This window comes from Aegilops tauschii, chromosome 7 (genome assembly GCF_002575655.3).
Source record: "Aegilops tauschii subsp. strangulata cultivar AL8/78 chromosome 7, Aet v6.0, whole genome shotgun sequence".
Taxonomy (NCBI): domain Eukaryota; kingdom Viridiplantae; phylum Streptophyta; class Magnoliopsida; order Poales; family Poaceae; genus Aegilops; species Aegilops tauschii.
Genome location: NC_053041.3, coordinates 259,519,753 through 259,546,769, shown reverse-complemented (window position 1 = coordinate 259,546,769; position 27,017 = coordinate 259,519,753). Strand labels below are relative to the sequence as shown.

The window sequence follows — 27,017 nt, the reverse complement described above, 5'->3', positions numbered from 1 at the left end:
TCGGTACGTTACTTGCCCGAGATTCGATCGTCGGTATCCCAATACCTTGTTCAATCTCGTTATCGGCAAGTCACTTTACTCGTACCGCAATGCATGATCCCGTGGCTAACTCCTTAGTCACATCGAGCTCATTATGATGATGCATTACCGAGTGGGCCCAGAGATACCTCTCCGTCATACGGAGTGACAAATCCCAGTCTCGATCCGTGCCAACCCAACAGACACTTTCGGAGATACCCGTAGTGTACCTTTATAGTCACCCAGTTACGTTGTGACGTTTGGCACACCCAAAGTACTCCTACGGTATCCGGGAGTTGCACGATCTCATGGTCTAAGGAAATGATACTTGACATTGGAAAAGCTCTAGCAAACGAACTACGCGATCTTTTATGCTACGCTTAGGATTGGGTCTTGTCCATCACATCATTCTCCTAATGATGTGATCCCGTTATCAATGACATCCAATGTCCATAGTCAGGAAACCATGACTATCTGTTGATCAACGAGCTAGTCAACTAGAGGCTTACTAGGGACACGTTGTGGTCTATGTATTCACACATGTATTACGATTTCCGGATAACACAATTATAGCATGAACAATAGACAATTATCATGAACAAAGAAATATAATAATAACCATTTATTATTGCCTCTAGGGCATATTTCCAACAGTCTCCCACTTGCACTAGAGTCAATAATCTAGTTACATTGTGATGAATCGAACACCCATAGCGTCCTGGTGTTGATCATGTTTTGCTCTAGGGAGAGGTTTAGTCAACGGATCTGCTACATTCAGGTCCGTATGTACTTTACAAATATCTATGTCTCCATTTTGAACACTTTCACGAATGGAGTTGAAGCGACGCTTGATATGCCTGGTCTTCCAGTGAAACCTGGGCTCCTTCGCAAGGGCAATAGCTCCAGTGTTGTCACAGAAGAGAGTCATCGGGCCCGACGCATTGGGAATCACCCCTAGGTCGGTAATGAACTCCTTTATCCAGACTGCTTCCTGTGCTGCCTCTGAGGCCGCCATGTACTCCGCTTCACATGTAGATCCCGCCACGATGCTTTGCTTGCAACTGCACCAGCTTACTGCTCCTCCATTCAAAATATACACGTATCCGGTTTGTGACTTCGAGTCATCCAGATCTGTGTCGAAGCTAGCGTCGACGTAACCCTTTACGACGAGCTCTTCGTCACCTCCATAAACGAGAAACATATCCTTAGTCCTCTTCAGGTACTTCAGGATATTCTTGACCGCTGTCCAGTGTTCCATGCCGGGATTACTTTGGTACCTTCCTACCAAACTTACAGCAAGGTTTACATCAGGTCTGGTACACAGCATGGCATACATAATAGACCCTATGGCCGAGGCATAGGGGATGACACTCATCTTTTCTCTATCTTCTGCCGTGGTCGGGCATTGAGCCGTGCTCAATTGCACACCTTGCAATACAGGCAAGAACCCCTTCTTGGACTGATCCATATTGAACTTCTTCAATATCTTGTCAAGGTACGTACTCTGTGAAAGACCAATGAGGCGTCTTGATCTATCTCTATAGATCTTGATGCCTAATATATAAGCAGCTTCTCCAAGGTCCTTCATTGAAAAACACTTATTCAAGTAGGCCTTTATACTTTCCAATAATTCTATATCATTTCCCATCAATAGTATGTCATCCACATATAATAAGAGAAATGCTACAGAGCTCCCACTCACTTTCTTGTAAACACAGGCTTCTCCATAAGTCTGTGTAAACCCAAACGCTTTGATCATCTCATCAAAACGAATGTTCCAACTCCGAGATGCTTGCACCAGTCCATAGATGGAGCGCTGGAGCTTGCATACCTTGTTAGCATTCTTAGGATCGACAAAACCTTCCGGCTGCATCATATACAATTCTTCCTTAAGGAAGCCGTTAAGGAATGCCGTTTTGACGTCCATTTGCCATATCTCATAATCATAGAATGCGGCAATTGCTAACATGATTCGGACGGACTTCAGCTTCGCTACGGGTGAGAAAGTCTCATCGTAGTCAACCCCTTGAACTTGTCAATAACCCTTAGCGACAAGTCGAGCCTTATAGATGGTCACATTACCATCCGCGTCTGTCTTCTTCTTAAAGATCCATTTATTTTCTATGGCTCGCCGATCATCGGGCAAGTCAGTCAAAGTCCATACTTCGTTTTCATACATGGATCCTATCTCGGATTTCATGGCTTCTAGCCATTTGTCGGAATTCGGGCCCGCCATCGCTTCTTCATAGTTCGAAGGTTCACCGTTGTCTAACAACATGATTTCCAGGACAGGGTTGCCGTACCACTCTGGTGCGGAACGTGTCCTTGTGGACCTTCGAGGTTCAGCAGTAACTTGATCCGAAGCTTCATGATCATCATCATTAACTTCCTCCCCAGTCGGTGTAGGCACCACAGGAACATCTTCCCGCGCTGCGCTACTTTCCGGTTCGGAAGGGGTGACTATCACCTCATCAAGTTCCACTTTCCTCCCACTCAATTCTTTCGAGAGAAACTCTTTCTCCAGAAAGGACTCGTTCTTGGCAACAAAGATCTTGCCTTCGGATCTGAGGTAGAAGGTATACCCAATAGTTTCCTTGGGGTATCCTATGAAGACGCATTTTTCCGACTTGGGTTCGAGCTTTTCAGGTTGAAGTTTCTTGACATAAGCATCGCATCCCCAAACTTTTAGAAACGACAGCTTAGGTTTCTTCCCAAACCATAATTCATACGGTGTCGTCTCAACAGATTTTGACGGAGCCCTATTTAAAGTGAATGCGGCAGTCTCTAAAGCATAGCCCCAAAATGAGAGCGGTAGATCGGTAAGAGACATCATAGATCGCACCATATCCAATAGAGTGCGATTACGACGTTCAGACACACCGTTTCGCTGAGGTGTTCCAGGCGGCGTGAGTTGTGAAACGATTCCACATTTCTTTAAGTGCGTACCAAATTCGTGACTTAAATATTCTCCACCACGATCTGATCGTAAGAACTTTATTTTCCTATCACGTTGATTCTCAACCTCACTCTGAAATTCCTTGAACTTTTCAAAGGTTTCAGACTTGTGTTTCATTAGGTAGACATACCCATATCTACTTAAGTCATCAGTGAGAGTGAGAACATAACGATATCCTCCGCGAGCCTCAACACTCATTGGACCGCACACATCGGTATGTATGATTTCCAATAAGTTGGTTGCTCGCTCCATTGTTCCGGAGAACGGAGTCTTGGTCATCTTACCCATGAGGCATGGTTCGAACGTGTCAAATGATTCGTAATCAAGAGACTCCAAAAGTCCATCTGCATGGAGCTTCTTCATGCGCTTGACACCAATGTGACCAAGGCGGCAGTGCCACAAGTATGTGGGACTATCGTTATCAACTTTACATCTTTTGGTATTCACACTATGAATATGTGTAACATCACGTTCGAGATTCATCAAGAATAAACCATTGACCAGCGGGGCATGACAATAAAACATATCTCTCATATAAATAGAACAACCATTATTCTCGGATTTAAATGAGTAGCCATCTCGAATTAAACGAGATCCAGATACAATGTTCATGCTCAAAGTTGGCACTAAATAACAATTATTGAGGTTTAAAACTAATCCCGTAGGTAAATGCAGAGGTAGCGTGCCGACGGCGATCACATCAACCTTGGAACCATTCCCGACGCGCATCGTCACCTCATCCTTTGCCAGTCTCCACTTATTCCGCAGTTCCTGTTTTGAGTTACAAATATGAGCAACCGCACCGGTATCAAATACCCAGGAGCTACTACGAGTACTGGTAAGGTACACATCAATTACATGTATATCACATATACCTTTGGTGTTGCCGGCCTTCTTGTCCGCTAAGTATTTGGGGCAGTTCCGCTTCCAGTGACCACTTCCCTTGCAATAAAAGCACTCAGTCTCAGGTTTGGGTCCATTCTTTGACTTCTTCCCGGCAACTGGCTTACCGGGCGCGGCAACTCCCTTGCCGTCCTTCTTGAAGTTCTTCTTACCCTTGCCTTTCCTGAACTTAGTGGTTTTATTCACCATCAACACTTGATGTTCCTTTCTGATCTCCACCTCCGCTGATTTCAGCATTGAATATACCTCAGGAATGGTCTTTTCCATCCCCTGCATATTGAAGTTCATCACAAAGCTCTTGTAGCTTGGTGGAAGCGACTGAAGGATTCTGTCAATGACCGCGTCATCCGGGAGATTAACTCCCAGCTGAGACAAGCGGTTGTGCAACCCAGACATTCTGAGTATGTGCTCACTAACAGAACTATTTTCCTCCATTTTACAGCTGAAGAACTTGTCGGAGACTTCATATCTCTCGACCCGGGCATGAGCTTGGAAAACCATTTTCAGCTCTTCAAACATCTCATATGCTCCATGCTTCTCAAAACGCTTTTGGAGCCCCGGTTCTAAGTTGTAAAGCATGCCGCACTGAACGAGGGAGTAATCATCAGAACGTAATTGCCAAGTGTTCATAACGTCTTGGTTCTCTGGGATGGGTGCTTCACCTAGCGGTGCTTCTAAGACATAATCTTTCTTGGCAGCTATGAGGATGATCCTCAGGTTCCGGACCCAGTCCGTATAGTTGCTGCCATCATCTTTCAGCTTGGTTTTCTCTAGGAACGCGTTGAAGTTGAGGACAACGTGGGCCATTTGATCTACAAGACATATTGTAAAGATTTTAGACTAAGTTCATGATAATTAAGTTCATCTAATCAAATTACTCAATGAACTCCCACTCAGATAGACATCCCTCTAGTCATCTAAGTGAAACATGATCCGAGTTAACTAGGCCGTGTCTGATCATCACGTGAGACGGACTAGTCAAGATCGGTGAACATCTCCATGTTGATCGTATCTTCTATACGACTCATGCTCGACCTTTCGATCCTCCGTGTTCCGAGGCCATGTCTGTACATGCTAGGCTCGTCAAGTCAACCTAAGTGTATTGCGTGTGTTCCGAGGCCATGTCTGTACATGCTAGGCTCGTCAACACCCGTTGTATGCGAACGTTAGAATCTATCACACCCGATCATCACGTGGTGCTTCGAAACAACGAACCTTCGCAACGGTGCACAGTTAGGGGGAACACTTTCTTGAAATTATTATAAGGGATCATCTTACTTACTACCGTCGTTCTAAGCAAATAAGATGCAAAACATGATAAACATCACATGCAATCAAATAGTGACATGATATGGCCAATATCATTTTGCTCCTTTGATCTCCATCTTCGGGGCACCATGATCATCTTCGTCACCGGCATGACACCATGATCTCCATCGTTGTGTCTTCATGAAGTTGTCACGCCAACGATTACTTCTACTTCTATGGCTAACGCATTTAGCAATAAAGTAAAGTAATTTACAAGGTGTTATTCAATGACACGCAGGTCATACAAAAAAATAAAGACAACTCCTATGGCTCCTGCCGGTTGTCATACTCATCGACATGCAAGTCGTGATTCCTATTACAAGAATATGATCAATCTCATACATCACATATATCATTCATCACATCTTCTGGCCATATCACATCACATAGCACATGCTGCAAAAACAAGTTAGACGTCCTCTAATTGTTGTTGCAAGTTTTTTACGTGGCTTGTATAGGTTTCTAGCAAGAACGTTTCTTACCTACGTAAAACCACAACGTGATATGCCAATTTCTATTTACCCTTCATAAGGACCCTTTTCATCGAATCCGTTCCGACTAAAGTGGGAGAGACAGACACCCGCTAGCCACCTTATGCAACTAGTGCATGTCAGTCGGTGGAACCTGTCTCACGTAAGCGTACGTGTAAGGTCGGTCCGGGCCGCTTCATCCCACAATACCGCTGAAACAAGATAAGACTAGTAGCGGCAAGAAGAATTGGCAACATCTACGCCCACAACTGCTTTGTGTTCTACTCGTGCATAGTAACTACGCATAGGCCTGGCTCATGATGCCACTGTTGGGGATCGTAGCAGAATTTTAAAATTTCCTACGCATCACCAAGATCCATCTATGGAGTATACTAGCAACGAGGGGAAAGGAGTGCATCTACATAGCCTTGTAGATCGCGAGCGGAAGCGTTCCAATGAACGGGGTTGATGGAGTCGTACTCGCCGTGATCCAAATCACCGATGACCGAGTGCCGAACGGACGGCACCTCCGCGTTCAACACACGTACGGAGCAGAGACGTCTCCTCCTTATTGATCCAGCAAGGGGGAAGGAGAGGTTGATGGAGATCCAGCAGCACGACGGCGTGGTGGTGGAAGTTGCGGGATCCCGGCAGGGCTTCGCCAAGCACAAACGGGACGGAGAGGTGTTGCAGGGGGAGAGGGAGGCGTCAGGGGTTGTGGTGCTGCTGCCCTCCCTCCCCCCCACTATATATAGGGACCCCTGGGGGGGCCGCCGACCCTGGGAGATCAGATCTCCAAGGGGGGGCGGCGGCCAAGGGGGAAGGGGGGTGGCTTCCCCCCCAAGCCAAGTGGGGCGCCCCCCACCCCTAGGGTTTCCAACCCTAGGCGCAGGGGGAGGCCCATGGGGGGCGCCCCAGCCCACTAAGGGCTGGTTCCCTTCCCACTTCAGCCCATGGGGCCCTCCGGGATAGGTGGCCCCACCCGGTGGACCCCCGGGACCCTTCCGATGGTCCCGGTACAATACCGATAACCCCCGAAACTTTCCCGGTGGCCGAAACTGGACTTCCCATATATAATTCTTCACCTCCGGACCATTCCGGAACTCCTCGTGACGTCCGGGATCTCATCTGGGACTCCGAACAACTTTCGGGTTTCCGCATACTAATATCTCTACAACCCTAGCGTCACCGAACCTTAAGTGTGTAGACCCTACGGGTTCGGGAGACATGCAGACATGACCGAGACGCCTCTCCGGTCAATAACCAACAGCGGGATCTGGATACCCATGTTGGCTCCCACATGTTCCACGATGATCTCATCGGATGAACCACGATGTCGAGGATTCAATCAATCCCGTATACAATTCCCTTTGTCAATCGGTACGTTACTTGCCCGAGATTCGATCGTCGGTATCCCAATACCTTGTTCAATCTCGTTACCGGAAAGTCACTTTACTCGTACCGCAATGCATGATCCCGTGGCTAACTCCTTAGTCACATCGAGCTCATTATGATGATGCATTACCGAGTGGGCCGAGAGATACCTCTTCGTCATACGGAGTGACAAATCCCAGTCTCGATCCGTGCCAACCCAACAGACACTTTCGGAGATACCCGTAGTGTACCTTTATAGTCACCCAGTTACGTTGTGACGTTTGGCACACCCAAAGTACTCCTACGGTATCCGGGAGTTGCACGATCTCATGGTCTAAGGAAATGATACTTGACATTGGAAAAGCTCTAGCAAACGAACTACACGATCTTTTATGCTACGCTTAGGATTGGGTTTTGTCCATCACATCATTCTCCTAATGATGTGATCCCGTTATCAATGACATCCAATGTCCATAGTCAGGAAACCATGACTATCTGTTGATCAACGAGCTAGTCAACTAGAGGCTTACTAGGGACACGTTGTGGTCTATGTATTCACACATGTATTACGATTTCCGGATAACACAATTATAGCATGAACAATAGACAATTATCATGAACAAAGAAATATAATAATAACCATTTATTATTGCCTCTAGGGCATATTTCCAACACTCAGGAGCCAGCCTAGGGAGGCCGCCCCTGAGGAGGTCTTGCGTCGTCCGCCTCGCGAGGCTTGGACCCTCGCGAGGGTCTTGAGTGGTTGTTGATGAAGATGGATCATACCAGGCCGCTGGATGAGCCACGCCCTGGGCCGCAGGCAGACAAGTCTTGATACCCCCGTTCCCAGGACGTCGACAGAGTCCTAGTTGAACTCCCTTCTATGAAGCGCCCCCTAGGCCAGCCGCCTCCTCCTCCCCTCCTTTATATACGGGGGAGGGGCACCCCATAGACACACCAAGATTTGTCTTAGCCGTGTGCGGTGCCCCCTCCCTAGTTACACACCTCGGTCATATCGTCGTAGTGCTTAGGCGAAGCCCTGCGCCGGTAACATCATCACCGTCACCACGCCGTCGTGCTGACAAAACTCTCCCTCGTCCTCAACTAGATCAAGAGCTTGAGGGACGTCATCGAGTTGAACGTGTGCTGAACACGGAGGTGCCGTACGTTCGGTACTTGGATCGGTTGGATCGTGAAAACGTTCGACTACATCAACCGCGTTATTAAACGCTTCCGCTTTCGGTCTACGAGGGTACGTGGACACACTCTCCCCCCTCGTTGCTATGCATCTCCTAGATAGATCTTGCGTGATCGTAGGTAAAATTTTGAAATACTACGTTCCCCAACAAGGAGATAGTGACAGCTAGAATTCCTCAAAGCCATCTCTCCTCCCGAGGCGAGCTTAGTAAGTTTATTTTTAGAAGGTGATCGTGGGGGAGGGGACATGGTGGCGGCTAAGGTTCCTCCCGCACCACCCTGGAGTGTCGTGGTGTGGGTATTTCTTCGTTTGTCTATATAATAATACATTTCCCATATCTCAAAGTGTTCGTCTTGGCCTTCGTACTCACTCCGGTCCTTGTTGATATTTGTTTATATAAATATGGTCAAACTTTTATGAGGTGTGACTTCAGAGAAATCTTATAAGCGTAGTAAAATTTGCAATATTAAAATTATAACATGAAAATTGAATTCATGACTCATCTAGTGATACTGATTTCGTATTGTGAGTGTTGACATTCTTTTTTACAAAGTTGAACAAACTTTACGAAGTATGACTTAAGACAAATTTTCTATGTGGAGTAAAAAGGACCGGAGAGTACATTCAACTTTTGTATTAGTTATACGTTAATGCTAAAAATCCGACATCTGATTTTTAAGTATGGCAAATCGAAAGTTTTATGCCAAGTTTTGTTGATGTCAGAACGGTAAATTTAGTTTATGAGCAAGAAATTTTCTAAAAAAAAGCCGAGGAAGATTGTCATGCTTGCCAACTGAACTTACCATCTCCGGCAAACACAAATTGCCACAAAAGAATGTTCAACTTGCCATGGAAAAAATTCTTTGTAGTGGAGTCCTAATTATAAGTAAAGATGATCCATATTGCTGTGAATCCTTGTTTGTATAATTCTGTGTCACCACTTGTCTTTCTCTTGTTTTGGTCGCTTTTCTGTACTCCCTCCGTTTCAGTTTGCAAGTCCTACGCGTATTTCTAGGTTGTCAATTTTATCACCGTAATATAAACTATATAACAAAAAAATTATACCATTTAAAAGTAGAACATCTGAAGTTTATAATGTTATGTTTTTTGTAATATATGGCTTCTATTAAGTTGGTCAAATTGATAACCTAGAAGTACGCGCACGTCTTGTAAACTGAGAAAGAGGGGTATGTTACTTTTGACTTTGTACTTGTTTTTTTATCTTCTATAATGATCACATGCAGTTCTCCTGCATGGTTCGAAAAAAAAGAAGTAAGTGCCCAACGTCAACTTAAAGTCCAATTCTCCGTTGGGTTGGACATAACACATTCGACGAGAAAAAGACCAGAGTACTCTATAAGAGCAACTCCAATGGGGCGACTGATTTCGTCCGCCCATGTCTGTTTGAGTTGGCACGGGCAAAAGTGGTGACCCAACGCGTCGACCCAAACCCGAATGGAATTCGCTTCGCGTCCGCGCCGACGCATTTACGGTCCAAATTTGCGCTTCAATTGCGTCGGCGCGGACGCGGAACGGACGCCACGCGCACCTTCTCGGTGTTCGCCGTGGCCCCACTTGGCAGTCGTCCAACGGCCCGCCACCTACCTGGTCAGCTTAATTTATGACCACGAGTTCACACGTCAGCGACGGCGGTCGTCCTTTTTTAGGTCGACAGTGCGGCGGGGCCGTCCTCCTCCAGCCAGCCCCCGTCCACATCTAGGCACGCTCGCTCCCCTGTTGCCGGCAAACCCTAGCCAACCCTAGCCACCCCAGCCGTGCCAAATGGGGCTCTTCTCTGGCGCCGGCAGCAGCAGTAAGGCCAAGGGCAAGGCCCACACCGTCCCTTTCCCCTCTGAGTTCCTCCCGCCTCCGCCGGCGCTGGCTCGCCGGCAGAGGCAGCGCGTGAACGTGCCAGTGCACCAGGCGGACTGGCATTGGCAGCAGCGCGTGCCTCTGCCGTACCCCGACGCCACCCTGCCACACAACTGGTATCTGGATCCAGAGAGGATCCCAGTGCCGGCGGCGCCGCGGTCAGCTAGGGCGCACGTGGAGGAGGTGCGGCGCCGGCGGGTGCTGCTGATGCCGGAGCAGCATCGCGACGCCGCCTATGCATCCGACTCGCCGAACTGGAAGAGGTGGTTCGCCTTTGAGCACAAGGAGGCGAGGCGACGCGGCGTGCGCGAGGTCGACCGCAGCGTGCCGCCGCCCCCACTCGTCGTCCGCGAGGAGGACCAGGCGACGGAGGACGCCTACCAGGCGGCCATTGCGGCGGTCTACCGCGAGAGCGAGGAGGACGAGCGGCACAGGGTGGAGGCGGTGGAGGAAGAGGAGGCTCGGTACGAGGCAGCCATGGCGCAGGCCATTGCCCTCTCCGCGGCGGGCGACTGCGTGCTGCCGCCGGTGGCCCCGCCGTCCCCTCCCCGACGTCGCGTCAAGGCCGAGCCGGAGCCCGAGCCGGAGCCGTCCCCCATCGAGCGCTACTCCTGGACGGGAGTACTGCGCGAGTGGGTCTCCGCGCCACCGGTTTGGATGGAGGCAACGCCGGCGCAGGAGGCGGCGTACCTCGAGATGTGGCGCCAGCGACGGCTGGCCGAGGAGCGCCGTCGCGGCGAGTACGAGGAGATGCTCGAGCGCGACCTCGAGGAGGAGCAGCGCGAGGCTGAGGAGGAGGCGCGCCAGGCCGCGGCTGCACAGGCGGCCGCACAGCCCCCCGCGCCGGCACTGCCCACGCTGGCACAACTGCCCGCGGTCGTCATCGCCGCCGCCTAGAACACGGCGTTCCCCTGGGCCGGTCCTGCGCCGACGCTCATCGACCTCACCGGCCCCGAGGAGGAGGAAGACGACGACGACGCCGCCTAGGGCAGCGCGCCGCCTCGTAGTTTAGTTTGTTTTTAGTTTTTTAATGCTAATGTGGACGCGTGCACTCTCGCCGGCCTTCCTGGCCGGCTTTAATGTTTAATTAAGTTGTTTTTATTTTAAATATGCATGCACTGTTTTTTATGTCGGCGCCGTCAAAATGGGTCGGGGCAGCGTTGGACGCATACACCGACCCAAACGCGGAAGTGGACGTCCGTGTCCGCCTGGCCGACCCAAACGGGCAAAAAAAGACAAAATTACCGTCTGGGTCGGCCCACTTGCACGAATTAAATTCGAGCTAACTCATCTAAACTTTGTTCGAATTTCGAAATTAATTTGTGAAAACAGGTGGTAAAATCCAGAGACCTGCACCAAAATATCCGGATGTTTCCTGTACCCAAACACGAAACAAGTGGAGTAGTACGGCCCGTGCGTGTCGCACAGGCTGCTTCGAGGAACCAACGACGGCAGCCTACAGGTACGTCGTCGCAACGTGCAGAACGGAAGTCAAGGAGCAGCAGCCGAATTCAACAACGCACACCTTTGATTTCTTTCCGATAGCAACGGGAGGAAGGTACCAACAACCTTATATTATTGACTTGGTCGTCTACCATTGGTTCAAAAAAAAAAGACTTGGTCGTGTACCAGTGCTGAACTACAGTACATTGGGCAAACAAATGTCTACCCAGGTCTGGTTCCAGCCGATCTTTTTATCCACATCCAAATCATTTCAACCTCAAAGAGGGTGATGCAAACACCAAATTTTTTCATCGCCAGGTGAACGCTAGAAGACGCAAGAACCACATACACCGTATCAAGCACAATGGTGGATGGGTCACTGAGCACTCTCAAAAGGAGGCTTTTGTCCACGACTATTTCTCCTCGACCATGGGAAAAGGCTCCACGGCGACCACAGACTTCAACTGGGAGGGGTTGGACATTGAGGCTCGTGATGATTTGGGCAACCTCGCGGACCCTTTCTCCGAGGAGGAGGTGCGTGAGGCCATCAACCAGATGCCTGGTGACAAGGCGCCCGGCCCGGATGGATTCACCGGGCTTTTCTTCAAGAGTTGTTGGGCCATCATCAAGCATGATATTATGAAGGCCATCTTTTGCTTCGGTAACCTCCGCACGGCCAACCTTCATTGGGTCAACTCCGCCAACATTATACTGCTCCCAAAGAAGGATGGAGCTGAAGAAATCTCCGACTACCGTCCAATTAGTCTGATTCATGCTATTCCCAAGATCATTGCAAAGGTCCTTGCCATCCGTCTTAGCCACCACATGCTCCACCTTGTCTCCAACGCGCAGAGTGCTTTCATCAAGACAAGAAGCATCCATGACAATTTCATGTATGTGAGGAATCTTGCGCGGAGGCTCCACAAGTGCAAAACCCCTTCGCTTCTCTTCAAGTTGGACATTCGGAAGGCATTTGATTCAGTCAAGTGGGAGTATATCATTGACCTCCTCCGCCGTAGGGGGTTCCCGAGCATTTTCAGAGATTGGATCACCGCCCTACTTTGCTCCTCTTCCTCGCGGATTCTTCTTAACGGCGTCGCTGGCAGCCCCATCATCCATGGCCAGGGTCTTCGACAGGGGGACCCTATATCCCCCTTGCTATTTGTGCTCGCGATCGACCCACTCCAAAGAATTCTTGAGATGGCGGCAACTACAGGGCTATTTCATAAAATCCGTGGCCGTGGGGTTCTTTTACGAACCTCCCTTTATGCGGACGACGCGGCGGTCTTCATGGCACCCATCAAGCGCGATATTGACCACCTCTCCAACATCCTTTGTCTTTTTGGCGATGTCACCGGTCTAGCCACCAACTTTCACAAGAGCTCGGTCATCCCAATCCGTTGTGGGCACATCAACCTGTCGGACATCCTTCAAAACCTTCCGGCGGCGCGCGGATCCTTCCCCATGAAATACTTAGGCCTCCCGCTCTCTGTGTGGCGGCTCAGGAAGGTGGACTTTCAGTTCTTGGAGGATAAGGCGCCGGCAAAGTTGGTCCCTTGGGACGGGCAAAACATCACGTCTATGGGACGCACCGCCTTGGTCAAGTCGGTGCTTGCCTCCCAAGCCATATACTTCATCACTACACTCGTCCTCCCCACAAGCACCCTCAAAAATCTCCACAAGCTTGAGCGAGCGTTCCTTTGGGAGGGAACTGACAAGACCACCGGGGCCAAATGCAAGGTTAATTGGGACACCGTTTGCCGCCCAATTGCTAATGGGGGTCTTGGAGTGCTAAACACGGAGAAATTTGCTAGGGCACTGAGGATTCGTTGGATTTGGTTTGAGTGGAAGGAGCCAACTAAGATGTGGGTTGGCATGGGCAACCCGTGCGATAACGCAGACTACAACTTCTTCTATGCCTCCTCAACTATTATTGTGGGAAATGGCGCGCGCACCCCCTTTTGGGACTCTCTGTGGGTGCACAACCGCAAACCCATGGATTTGGCCCCTCTCATCTACGCGGCGTCAACGAGGAAGAATTGGAAGGTGCGGGAAGCACTAAAGGATGGCGCTTGGGTTAAAAAGATCAAGATGACGTCCGATTTTTCTATAGAGCACTTCAGACAATTTCTCGAGCTTTGGGCCACCATCCGGGATTTTCACCTACAGGAGGATATTGACGACGACATTGTTTGGAAGCATTCTACTAGTGGCCTCTACACGGCGGAGTCCGCCTACAAAGCGCAATTTCTCGGCCTCATTCGCTCTCCCTTGGAGCATGCAGTGTGGAAAATCTGGGCTCCACCCAAGGTCAAGTTCTTTGCTTGGCTGGCCATCCAAAATAGAGTCTGGACTGCGGATCGTTTGGCCAAGCGCGGTTGGCCTAACTGTGGCTCATGCCCCTTATGCATGCGTGAGAATGAATCGGTTGACCATCTCTTCTTCAAATGTCGTTTCAGCATTCGCCTATGGGGCTTGGTCAAGGCGTGGCTGCAACTCATTCACATTGACACCTCTACTTGGCCCCTGAGGCATTCCACCTTAGAATGGTGGCTTGGGTTGACTGATGCTTCCGTCCCCAATCGGAAGGCCATGGCCTCGCTCACCATGCTCACTACATGGACGATCTGGAACGAGCGAAACGCTCGTGTATTCCGCAACATGGCAGCTCCGCCTACGGTTCTTCTCGACAACATCAAAAGGGAGGCATCATTTTGGGTCGCCGCCGGAGCTAAGAAGCTAGGGTCCATCATGCCGGAAGAGTGATTCTTCCGTGTATTGTTAAGGGGTGTTTGTAATACAAACTCTATTCTCTCTTAATTAATATACGTGGCAAATTTTTTGCCCGTTTTCAAAAAAAAATGTAGTAGGAGCATATTAGTTTAAAATGACGGAGACTTACGAAAATTTCAAATGACTATAATAGCAAGAGATAACGAAATGGAAGAGAAAAATAAAAATACCCCGCTTGGGAACGGACGACTTTCCTCTTTTCCACGGGTATTATATTTTCCAACAACTAGACCTTGCATGCATGCTGACTGACTTTCCACAGGTTGCAGTTGCGCCCAAGCTGCAGCCACCATACATACACACCTGGTCAATGCCCCCCCGCCCCCCCCCCCTAGACCTTGCATGCATGCTGACTGACTTTCCACAGGTTGCAGTTGCGCCCAAGCTGCAGCCACGATACATACACACCTGGTCAATGCCCCCCCGCCCCCCCCCCCCCCCCCCCCAAGTTTGATCATTCGTACGCCCTCTGTCCTGGTCAATTCTTGAGGCACGCCGTACGTAAAAGTCGCTAACTACGCGCGCACGCGCTGCTAGAAAACTTTCCCTATATAAAGAGCAGAGCACCAGCCTAGCTGCTGCAAGAACACAGACATCAAACTTCAGACCCCACACACACAAGAGCAAGAACAAGCTTCTTTGCCTGCCTCATCGATCAAAACACAGCAGGATCATCGTCTTGATCAGGAGCAGCCTCGGCTATAACTCATGGGTTCGTCGACGGCGCGCGTTCTCCTCGCGGTGGCTCTCGCCGTGCTTCTAACGTCGACGTCCCATGTCGCTGATGCCGCGAGGCCCGCGCCGGCGGCGGACCAGGCGCGGCTGCTCGACGGCGGCGTCGTCCAGGCGGTGACGCTGGCGGACAAGGCGAGGCAGACGGTGGAGCTGCTCATGGCCAGGTTGCCGGCCGGTCCAAGCCCCAAGGGACCTGGCCACTAGATAGACGAGAAAGAGAGAGAGTTCTTGTGACGCCGTTCTTTTGTTCATGTTTCTTTTCCGGGGAAAAGAGACCCAGATTCTTTATAGTTTACAGATTCATTTTTGAGGGGGAAAAACGTTCTTCTCTGTTGTTACCTGTATTATTATACTGCACCGGTGCTGCTGATATGAGATAGTAGTGAACTAATCAATACAAAAATCAATAATTACAACTCTTTAATATCACTGATAAGTGCAGATGTCTGATTTGGTTAGTATACACAAGTTTCTCTTGTCATCACTCCGTCCGGTTTGAAAAGGAGACCTAGGAGCTGTTCGGCAACCCAACAGCTCTGGAAATCCCAGGATCCACGGAGTATCTATTTCCTCGTTCTGTTGTTTTTAACTACAGCTCCGGCTGCTCGGGGAGCAGAGTCGTGTGGAGCGGAGGGACTCCGAACAGGCGGCTAGTCTGACCCTGTTCAGGTTTTCATACATTGTTAATGGTTGCAAAACGGCAATCATGAGAAGTACTAGTACTACTTAGCGAAATCTTAGTGGCGCCAAGCTTGTGTGACATGCATGCTAATGTTGGATTAATCATCGATAACGGTCCAAGCTCAAAGGGGAGGAGCAAAGAAGGCCTTCAAGTAGGCACAGGGGAGGATTGTGCTGACACTATGTTTACACACCTTCTTGTTCCTCTTCCCCTTCTTCACAGAAACTTCAAATTCTTCAAATGAAGTTCTAGATATCTGAATCTGGACTGAAAGTACGCCGCCATGGCATTTCCAGGTGATCCACCATGCATCCCTGTCAAATTCGCTCATTTAACTTATGAAAGTGCATGCTTTTGATTCTTTGACCAAGTTTCCATGTTGCAAGTATCGTGCGGATTGACCATGATTGGAAGATCGGGGAAGGAAGACCTGAGGGCAAAGCGTTGCTTCCAAGAAAGCGGCAACGATGCATCCGCTTGCCGTACGACATTCTTGACAGTACTCGAATTGAGCGGCAAACTAGTCAGACATTTCCACCTAACGAATGCGTCATTTGGAACACAGATCGATTTGTGGATTAAAAAATGGACACGAATTTGCGCCTCAAAAATTCAATGAAAACTTTAAAAATTGCCCTCACGCAGGATCGAACTACGGACCTTCAGTTTACAAGACTGACGCTCTACCACTGAGCTATAAGGGCTGTTTGTTCCTTAAGTTGATTTCATGTTTTAATACAAAGTCAGTCTGACCTCGACGCGAAAATCCAAGCCGAGCTTGGCACGAACTCGGAACTCCCAGCCCGTATCGGATTCCACTTCTCCGGCGCGCCCCTGCCGGTTCCCTCCTTCGATCTACATAAGCGCACCACCCATGGCCTCTCCGTGTCTCCATCAATCCACCCAACTCCAAGCTCCTCACGATGGCATCTGCGACCAACACCAAGCCCGGGGAGTTTGAGGAGGGGACATCAATGACGGCGGCCGATCTGTGCCGTTCCAAGTGCGTCGAGTTTGACGACCTCGGGATGATTCTCACTGCGACGCGCGGCGGCGAAGCGGTGGCCGAGGTGGTGCTCGAGGAGGACGGCGCCGGCGGAGGGGTGCTCCGCGTGCTGCCCAGCGAGAGCTTCCTCGACGGGGAGCACCGCGTGCACGTGGTGGACGTGCAGGGCGAGCGGGAGGCCTTCGTGCTGGTCGTGGAGGTCCGCGAGCGTGATGGGAGCATTGCCAGCGTGCGGAAGATCTCCTGATTCGCTTACGTTTGACGTCCGATTCCATTAGAGTCACAGTTAGAGCAAAACAAGCCCTCCTTGTCGCACGTGCTTGCTATGTCGAACGAAAATGAAATCATGTTTTCAGTTAAAAATTTGTAGCAAATCATACTTTTGTTGTTTATTACATATCCTTAATTAATTATGTGTGCTGTCATTTGGTATGATTATTGGGACGGCTCATAAAAGCAATGCGAAACAAAATATGTTGCGCCAAAGCACAGCAATATTAACACGACTATGATCATCACGTGCTTGAAATTGCTCCTGCGTCTATTCATTTGCTTTTCATTTTATTTTATACTCTCTCAATTTCGCAAAAAAAAAGTTACATTTTTACCAACGTGCAACCATCCTCAACTCCAAGTACTCTGTGTAAAACAGCTGCAAACTAAAAACTGATCAGTCGAGTAAAGTTGCATACTTCCCGCAGAAAAAAGAGAGTAAAAGTTTCGTACTTCAAATGGTACAATTGTTGAAAATATGAGCAAATTACTACGAGATTTAATCCGAATAAACAGAAGATAAATCATGATTACGGCAGCAGAGATTAAACTAATCATGTGAACTAGCATAGCAGATGAACAGATCACATCTAGGACACATACTAGAAACATGAATTCTACCACGATCTCGAACAGGAAGGATAGAATCACATACGGTGCAGCGGGAGCAGCACCGCCGGCGTTGACGTTGTCGCCCATGTCGTCGAGAATGAGGTTGCCGAGGTTGGGGAAGAAGTCGTCGTTCGCGAAGTCGTCGCTGCCAACAGTCGCGCGAGTGCGCTCCCCAAAAACCTGATCGCCCCTCTCTCGTACAGGATCACGAGAGGCGGGGTTCCGGAGGCCTGCTGTCCCTTCTGCCGGTGCACGCCGAAAGGAGGGATGGAGAAGACTTGCTTGACGGCGCAATGATCTGGAACGGTGGTGAGAAACCATACGAAGCGGCGGCGGCTAGGGTAGACGTCTGCCTGACTATATAGTGCGGGCCGGGCAGGTCGTGGGAGTAAACCCCACGTCCGAGTCGTCACGATCCAAAATAATCGGAAATGGTTCAGCAATTAACGCGTTCGTTAATTACTAATTAATGACTCATTAATTTTTTTCCGAGTAGCAAAAATATAGACAACGTGCATAGCTGTGTCCTCGGCTCGGCTCAATCCCGCAACCCGCGGCGCGTCATGACGAGGCGAGGCGAGGCGTGGCGTGGCGAGGCGAGCGAGGAGGAGGAGCGCACGTGTAGGTCTCCTCTTGTCATGCTCATACAAGTGGTAGAAGAGCTCACCTTATAAAGAGGTGCAACTCTCTCTCAACTTATGATGTGGGACTAAACTTTAGCCTCACTCACTCCACTCACATGTGTGCATGAATGGGCCAAGAGAATTTCAGAATTTTAGTTGGGCTTTGGGCCAAAGGCCTACTAGCAAAATTCCAACAATCCCTCACAAAGTCTCATTGGCACATCTCATCATTTAGTTCCAAAACATTGTTTATATACCGGTGCTTAGTGGAGACTGTGAAGTTGAACTTCCACTTAGAGATTTATGCTACACTAGATCACAAGTTAAATAGTGGACTATGCCTTGAACTACAAGTTTTCTGTGAAACTAGTTTCACACAAATTCTTGACCGATACTGGGCTGCCGCAAGGCTTCCCCGCGGGTGGAGCATATACGTCGTACTCCAGGGCCTTTTCATGAATTTATTAGAGAACACCCAATTCTCATAGACTGCAACGTTAACAGTCAAATTCACATAGGTGTGTTCCTCAGAAGATGTTCTGCAGGACAACATCTCTGCTTACCCGAATAAGCCACTTGGAACACATTAAGATAAGTATCAACCTTCCATGCAGATCAGGAGAGTATTGCATCTTCACGAAGTGGGATAGTTAATATAGGGATACTCTCCTCCCAGCTGACCAACAGCTTGTCTCCCACTTCTACTTCACGGGATCTCCGATCACATAGAGTGGGTTACCACTATGGACAACTCATGCGGTGGGTCTCAAACCCATCTCCATCGATGCATTATCTATCACATTACGTGATAGACCATTTGTGAAGGGATCTGCCAAGTTTTTCGACGTTTGGATATAATCCAACGTAATAACTCCAGAGTTCCTCAATTTTCTGGCAGATTTTAGTCTCCTCTTCACATGTCTTGAGGACTTCATATTATCCTTCGAACTGTTTATCTTGACGATCACAGTTTGATTATCACAGTTCATCAGGATAGGGGGTATTGGTTTTTCAACCATAGGTAAGTCCATCAAGAGTTCACGAAGCCACTCTGCTTCAACAGTGGCAGTGTCCAATGCTGTGAGTTCTGCTTCCATAGTTGACCTCGTTAAGATGGTCTGCTTGCAAGACTTCCAGGAAACAGCGCCACCACCAAGTGTAAAAACATAACCACTTGTGGCCTTTATCTCATCAGCATCAGAAATCCAGTTTGATTCACTGTAACCCTCCAGTACCATTGGATACCCGGTGTAGTGAATCCCATAGCTCGCGGTGCCTTTCAAATAGCGCATAACTCTCTCAAGCGCATGCCAATGATCATCTTTCGGTTTTGACACAAACCGACTCAGCTTGCTCACAGCAAAAGAGATGTCAGGCCTCGTGGCACTCGCCAAATACATAAGCGAGCCAATAATCTGAGAATACCTCAGTTGATCTCTAGCAATCCGTCGATTCTTTCGAAGCAACACACTAGCATCATATGGAGTTGGAGAAGGTGTGCAGTCGCTATACCCAAAACGACTCAAGACCTTTTCCACATAGTGAGACTGAAGCAGTGTGATCCCACCATTCTCATCTCTCAACAGCTTGATGTTTAAGATAACATCAGCTACTCCTAGATCCTTCATCTCAAAACAGCGAGATAAGAAATCCTTAACCTCCTTGATTAAATCAAGTTTGGTTCCAAAGATCAAGATGTCGTCGACATACAGACAAAGAATAACTCCTTCGCCCCCACCATAGTGATAGTACACACACTTGTCACCATCGTTTACTACAAAGCCGGCAGCAGTTAATGTTCTTTCGAACTTCTCATGCCACTCCTTAGGAGCTTGTTTAAGGCCATATAAAGACTTTAATAACTTGCACACCTTTCCTTCCTGACCAGGTACTACAAAACCATCTGGCTGATCCATGTAAATTTCCTCCTTTAATTCTCCATTGAGGAAAGCCATCTTAACGTCCATTTGATGAACGAGAAGACCATGTGAGGCAGCCAGTGATAGTAGCGCCCGAATTGTGGTCAGTCTAGCCACAGGTGAGTAAGTATCAAAGAAGTCTTCACCTTCTTTCTAGGTATAACCCTTGGCCACAAGTCGTGCCTTGTACTTTTCAATCATACCATCAGGTCTAAGCTTCTTCTTGAACACCCACTTACATCCTACAGGTTTGCAGCCATAAGGACGGTGAGTGATCTCCTAGGTACCGTTAGCTAATATGGAATCCATCTCGCTATGAACAGCTTCCTTCCAGTAGTCAGCATCAGGAGATGCATAGGCTTCTGAAATAGTCCTTGGTGTGTCATCCACAAGGTACACAATGAAATCATCACCAAAAGACTTTGCAGTCCTCTGTCTCTTACTCCTCACAGGAGTTCCATTGTCACCCTCAACAGGATTCTCAACGTGTTCCATCGCAATGGTGGGTTCAGGAATTACAGCGAATTCCTCACTAGATGGAGTAGGTATCTCATGATTTGATGAACTCAACATATCCTTCATAGGAAATATGTCCTCAAAGAAAGTTGCATCATTCGACTCCATAATCGTACCAACATGCATGTCAGATACCTCAGATTTTATTATCAAAAATCTATAGCCGATGCTATGAAAAGCATAGCCCAGAAGAACACAATCCACGGTTTTTGGTCCAAGCTTGCGCTTCTTGGAAATTGGTATATTGACTTTCGCCAAACAACCCCAAGTACGTAGGTAAGAGAGTTTCAATCTTTTCCTTTCCCATTCCTCAAATGGAGTCATGGTCTTATGCTTTGTGGGAACTCGGTTTAGGACATGACACGCAGTCATTAGCGCCTCCCCCCACCATTCCTTGGAAAGACCTGATGTGTCTAACATGGTGTTAACCATATCAGTTAGAGTTCGGTTCTTTCTTTCGGCTACCCCATTCGACTGAGGTGAATAGGGAGGCATCCTCTCATGGATTATACCATGTTCCACACAAAATAGATCAAATTCATTGGAAAAATACTCTCCACCACGATCGGACCTAAGCCGTTTAATTTTTCGATCAAGTTGGTTCTCTGCCTCGGCTTTATAGTTTTTGAAGAAAGTTAAAGCCTCATCTTTTGATTTCAGAAGATACATGTAACAATATCTAGTGGAGTCATCAATCAACGTCATGAAGTATCTCTTTCCACCTTTTGTCAACACGCCAGTCATCTCACAAAGATCAGAATGTATAAGTTCTAGTGGCGCCAAGCCTCTTGCCTCTGCGGTCTTATGAGACTTGCGAGGTTGCTTAGCTTGCACACATACTTGGCACTTAGAGCCTTTGACAGTAGAGATTTTTGAAATTAAATTCATATTGGCCAGCCGCGTCATGCAACCAAAGTTAATGTGACAAAGTCGTGAATGCCAAATATCAGACTCATTATTGTGGCAAACATTATTAATAACTTTAGTGCAAATATCTAACAAAGACATGCGGAACAAGCCTCCGCTCTCATAGCCTTTTCCAACAAATTGTCCATACTTAGAAATTACAACTTTATTGGATTCGAAAACCAACTTAAAACCATCTCGACATAAACGGGAACCGCTAACGAGATTTTTATTGATGGACGGCACATGATGAACGTTCTTCAGACGCACAGTCTTCCCTGAAGTAAACTTCAGATCGACCGTACCAACACCTCGAACGATGGCATGTGACCCGTTCCCCATCAGCACGGGAGAAGTCCCTGTTGCCTGGTAAGAAGAAAACATGGAGGCGTCAGCACAAACATGTACATTGGCACCGGTGTCAATTAACCAATCAGGGGATTGGAATACTGAAAGGATGGTAGGAAAAATACCGTACCCTGATTCCTTCATATCAGTATCACCGATGACAACATTAGCGGACTTGCCGCTCTTCTCATGTTCGCGCTCCTCAAAGCGGTTAGGACACTTCAGAGCCCAGTGATTAGGATCACCGCAGACATGGCAAAGTCCCTTCCCCTTCCTATGAGAATTCTTCTTGAAGTTGGTAGAATGTGATGGCTTGTTCTTTGTATCAAACTTGCCTTTGCCCTGAGTTTTGTTCTTGTTGTTTTTGAACTTGTTGGGCTGGAAGTTCTTCTTCTGTACCATGTGGGCACTAGAACCTCCCTCAGCAACTCGAGCATGTGTGTCCTTTGCTCTCGCCTTCTCTTCAACATCAAGAGTACCAATGAGATCCGCAACGGAAAACTCCTGTCTCTTGTGTTTCAGAGAAGTAGCAAAATTGTTCCACGAAGGTGGAAGCTTGGCAATGATGCCTCCGGCAACAAATTTGTCCGGCAACACACACTTGAAGTACTCAAGTTCTTTTGTGAGCGACTGTATCTCATGAGCCTGCTGTACAACAGGGCGCTCATCAGTCATCTTGTAGTCATAGAATTGCTCCATGACGTACAACTCACTGCCGGCGTCCGAGGCACCAAACTTGGCCTCGAGCGCAGCCCACATGTCCTTGCCGTCGTCAAACGACATATACGAATCCACAATGGAGTCATCCAGAATACTCAGAAGAGTGTCTTTAAAGAGAGTATCGATCTTCTCAAAAGCTTCCAGCTGTGCTGGATTAAGATCGCCCTCAGGCTTGCCCTTGGTGGCGTCATAGCAACCCATGGTCTGAAACCAGTAGACTGCTCTCTACGCCACCTCTTATATTGCGGCCCCTTAAAGGCAGGCGGCTTCAGATGCGCAGCAAAACCACTCGGAGTAAATTGCCTATAATCAGGTTTTTGGATTGTTGGAAATATGAGCAAATTACTACGAGATTTAATCCGAATAAACAGAAGATAAATCATGACTACAGCAGCAGAGATTAAACTAATCATGTGAACTAGCATAGCAGATGAACAGATCACATCTAGGACACATACTAGAAACATGAATTCTACCATGATCTCGAACAGGAAGGATAGAATCACATACGGTGCAGCGGGAGCAGCACCGCCGGCGTTGACGTTGTCGCCCATGTCGTCGAGGATGAGGTTGCCGAGGTCGGGGAAGAAGTCGTCATTCGCGAAGTCGTCGCTGCCAGCAGTCGCGCGAGTGCGCTCCCCAAAAACCTGATCGCCCCTCTCCCGTACAGGATCACGAGAGGCGGGGTTCCGGAGGCCTGCTGTCCCTTCTGCCGGTGCACGCCGAAAGGAGGGATGGAGAAGACTTGCTTGGCGGCGCAATGATCTGGAACGGTGGTGAGAAACCATACGAAGCGGCGGCGGCTAGGATAGACGTCTGCCTGACTATATAGTGCGGGCCGGGCAGGTCGTGGGAGTAAACCCCACGTCCGAGTCGTCACGATCCAAAAGAATCGGAAACGGTTCAGCAATTAACGCGTCCGTTAATTACTAATTAATGACTCATTAATTTTTTCCCGAGTAGCAAAAATATAGACAACGTGCATAGCTCTGTCCTCGGCTCAGCTCAATTCCGCAACCCGCGGCGCGGCGCGGCGGGGCGAGCGAGGAGGAGCGCGCGTGTAGGTCTCCTCTTGTCATGCTCATACAAGTGGTAGAAGAGCTCACCTTATAAAGAGGTGCAACTCTCTCTCAACTTATGAGGTGGGACTAAACTTTAGCCTCACTCACTCCACTCACATGTATGCATGAATGGGCCAAGAGAATTTCAGAATTTTAGTTGGGCTTTGGGCCAAAGGCCTACTAGCAAAATTCCAACAACAATTATATGTGCAAAAGCGTGAGTTCTAGTCTTTTACTTCCTCTGTTTCTACAAATAAGCTCTTTTAGAGATTTCAACAAGGACTACATACGGATGTATATAAACATATTTTAGAGTGCAGATTCGTTCATTTTGCTCCGTATATAGTTCATATTGGAATCTCTAAAAACTCTTATATTTAGGAATGGAGGGAGTAGATGATAGAGTTTTAAAAAAATGTAGGCGCATTAGTAAAGCCATAAAACATCATATAATAAGCGAGTTAGTTAACGAAAAGATGGAGTCTACATACTGAATCAATAAATCATTCTCTCATTATCGCCAAACTTGCTTGGAGAACCCATTTAGAGAGCCAATATGCACGTTATGTTCATTAGGTTTTATTTGTAGTAAATGATTGTTAGTCGCCAAAGACACAACCGCCTCCACCGCTAAGAAAAAGGGTGCTAAGGTTTCCTCCCAAGGGCTCCAGCACTGCTGGCACCCCACGCCTCAAGGTGCTTTCCAGCACCGACGAGGTGAGGGGAACCATGACTTGGGTTGTCTGTGGAGCCTTCGGTCGCCTTAGCTTTAGTAGGGTTAAGTCCTTCCCGTCCTATCATGTCCTTGTTTCAGCGATGTTGTTTGGCATCGATGGATGGCATGTGAAGCTTCAGTCAATGTCAGATCTTGGGCCTCGGTTTTCTTCGTTGTTTTGTTAAGGTGGTCGACGGTGGCCTACTAAGGGATGGCACGGTGGCATGTTTTCTATGATTCCTTCCCCATCCGATGGAGGTTAGCCAGATGGGGCATTGTCAGCGAACTTACGAGGTGTGTGTGCCCCCTCCTCCGTCTTGTCGGAGTTGGGTTATCTCCCGACCTTCTTCGGTGCCAACATTTTCAGGATGGCATCCATCAAGATCTTGATCACCCGTGTCTTCTGGTTTACATCGTCGACTTGTCGACCACTCCTTCTTCAAGCTTCTGGGTGTCAACAAGGTTGCACCAGTGAAACTGTGTTCAAAGGCGGCGGCGAGTTTTCTTAATGGCGCGCCGTCGATGGATGCAGAAGGCAGATGGTGATGATTTCATCAAGAACTTGCCAATAATTTCTTGTTCTTTTCAAGATATTCTTGTAAGGGCTGATTTTGTTGGTAGACCCTCTAGCGTAAGCGATTGCAGCTTGGTCAGACCATAAACATATAAATTTCTTATCTTCTACTTTTCTCCTACTTAAAAATAACATAAGGTCCTATCATGCGCTCGGTCTTCATCCTTGGGTTTCTCCCTTCCATTTCTAACTTTTTTCATTGCTTTTACATGCAAACCACGCCAATTGTCCCACCTCTTCAATCTTCATTGATACACATAATAAGACTATCATAGAGGAAACCACAAGAAGTGAGATGACATGTATCTCAATTCCTATAGAAAAAGGGATGTCACTTCAACATGATATGAACTTTTTCATTGGGTTTAGGCTAATTTTTCTTCTTTGAGATGTGAAGAATTGGTCCCTATCCTACATAGGAAAAGGAATCCATTCCTACAATCCATTCCTTCATAATTTTGGTTCCTAAAAATCACTGTTAGATTATTAGTGTTTCTGAACAAAATTATGTTTTTGGTAAGCCAAAAAATACTTATCAAATAAAGTAATCAAATATAACACCCTAATCGCACTAATATGGACATTACCTGGTACTCCGTAAAAAAGAAAACATTCCCTGAGTACCCTTTTTTTTTGCATGGACATTCCTTGACTAGCTGCGGAGTCGGAGTCGGACCAGTTGACGTCGAGTCCTACACGAGCTCGATGCCCTCCCGGCCAAGCTCTGCTGGCATATGAAGACGCGTCGGCGCTCGCAACAAGGCACGCGATCGATCAGGCCACTCTGCGTTTCTTTTGCTCCGATCTACTGACCTTCCGGCCGGCACCAGCATCATGGCGTCCCCGTACACCCCGCAGCTGACGGCATGGCGCGCCGCGGCTGGCAGCGGCGTGGAGCGCGACTGCTGCGTCGAGCACGAAGGGATCGTGTACGCCGTGCGGCGGGGGAAGGAAGCCGACGACGACATGGCGGAGCGCGAGCACGTGGAGATCGGCGGAAGGTGTTCGCGCTGGCCGACGAGAAGGAGGTGGCGGTGCACGGCGGCAAGGTGCTGCGCTGCGTGGAGTTCCCGACATCGTCGGCGACGGCGCTGCGGCTGACGGTGACGGAGGGGACCGAGAAGGAGGTGGCCGAGATCGTCGAGCCGGACGGCGCACTGCGTGTGCTGGGCTGCGGGGGGTGCTACGAGGCGGTCGCCGGCACGCGGGAGCACGTGGTGGACGTGCAGGGGGACGAGGAGGCGTTCGTCCTGCTCGTGTCCGTGCGCGAGGAGGACGCGCGCATCGTGCAAGTCCAGAGGCTCAACTGACCGAATCTCGGTTGGTTATCGTTGTGCTGTGCTTTGTCCTTGTGACAAAAAGGTTGCAATCCTTGTTGAGAAACAAGATTTCTAACTGGCTATAGCCTGCGCACTTGCAAAAAACTGTGCAACGATGTGAACCGCATATATGAGATTCACTGTTCCAAGTGCACGAATATAATTTGTTCACAGCTGCTACTACTTCCGTTCCTAAATATAAGTCTTTCTAAAGATTTCAAATGGACTACCACATACGGATGTATATAGACATAGTTTAGAGTATAGATTCACTCATTTTACCTCGTATGTAATCATTTGTTGAAATATTTAGAAAAACAAATATTTAAGAATAGAGAGATTATATAGCAAAATGTAAACATTCTTGAAAGTTTTCAAAAAACAAAATCACAATATTTAGAGTGGTTGGTTAAGAAATAATGGAAAAAAGGGGAGGATGAGATCCACCTGGATGGAGAAAATCTGGTTGGTGTACAATTTTGATAGCCAACTGCTCCAAGGCCCCCGTACCCCCGCGTCGCGTCCCCGAGCGGGGCGACCGGGGCGGCCCCTCCTTCCCTCACCGCCTAGAGCTCCGCCGCCCCCTCTCCCTCACGCCACTACTGCCGGCTGCCGCGGTCGAGCGTTGCCGGCTCGGCGCCGTTACGAGGTCGGCGGTGGCGGGCCCCTTACT

General features: G+C 48.4%; 1 protein-coding gene and 1 non-coding gene across 2 annotated transcripts; one reads left to right on the top strand and one right to left on the bottom strand.

Moving 5' to 3' along the window:
• The first annotated feature begins 10,009 nt into the window (after positions 1–10,009).
• On the top strand, positions 10,010–14,308 carry LOC109734878 (uncharacterized). Its single transcript, XM_020294061.1, has 2 exons — positions 10,010–10,527; positions 11,773–14,308. The coding sequence occupies exons 1-2, from the start codon at positions 10,010–10,012 to the stop codon at positions 14,306–14,308; spliced, it is 3,054 nt and encodes a 1,017-aa protein (XP_020149650.1).
• Positions 14,309–16,384: 2,076 nt separating this feature from the next.
• TRNAT-UGU (transfer RNA threonine (anticodon UGU)) lies at positions 16,385–16,456 on the bottom strand. The gene has a single exon. It is a non-coding gene; the product is annotated as a tRNA-Thr (tRNA).
• Positions 16,457–27,017: the final 10,561 nt, after the last annotated feature.

What these genes read in the sequence shown, in the direction of transcription:
- LOC109734878 (XM_020294061.1), top strand. Translation starts at nt 10,010, where the DNA reads ATGGGGCTCTTCTCTGGCGCCGGCAGCAGCAGTAAGGCCAAGGGCAAG. An exon ending in GAGAGCGAGGAGGACGAGCG is followed by an intron (nt 10,528 to 11,772) that starts GCACAGGGTGGA and finishes ATGTCTACCCAG; the next exon opens with GTCTGGTTCCAGCCGATCTT.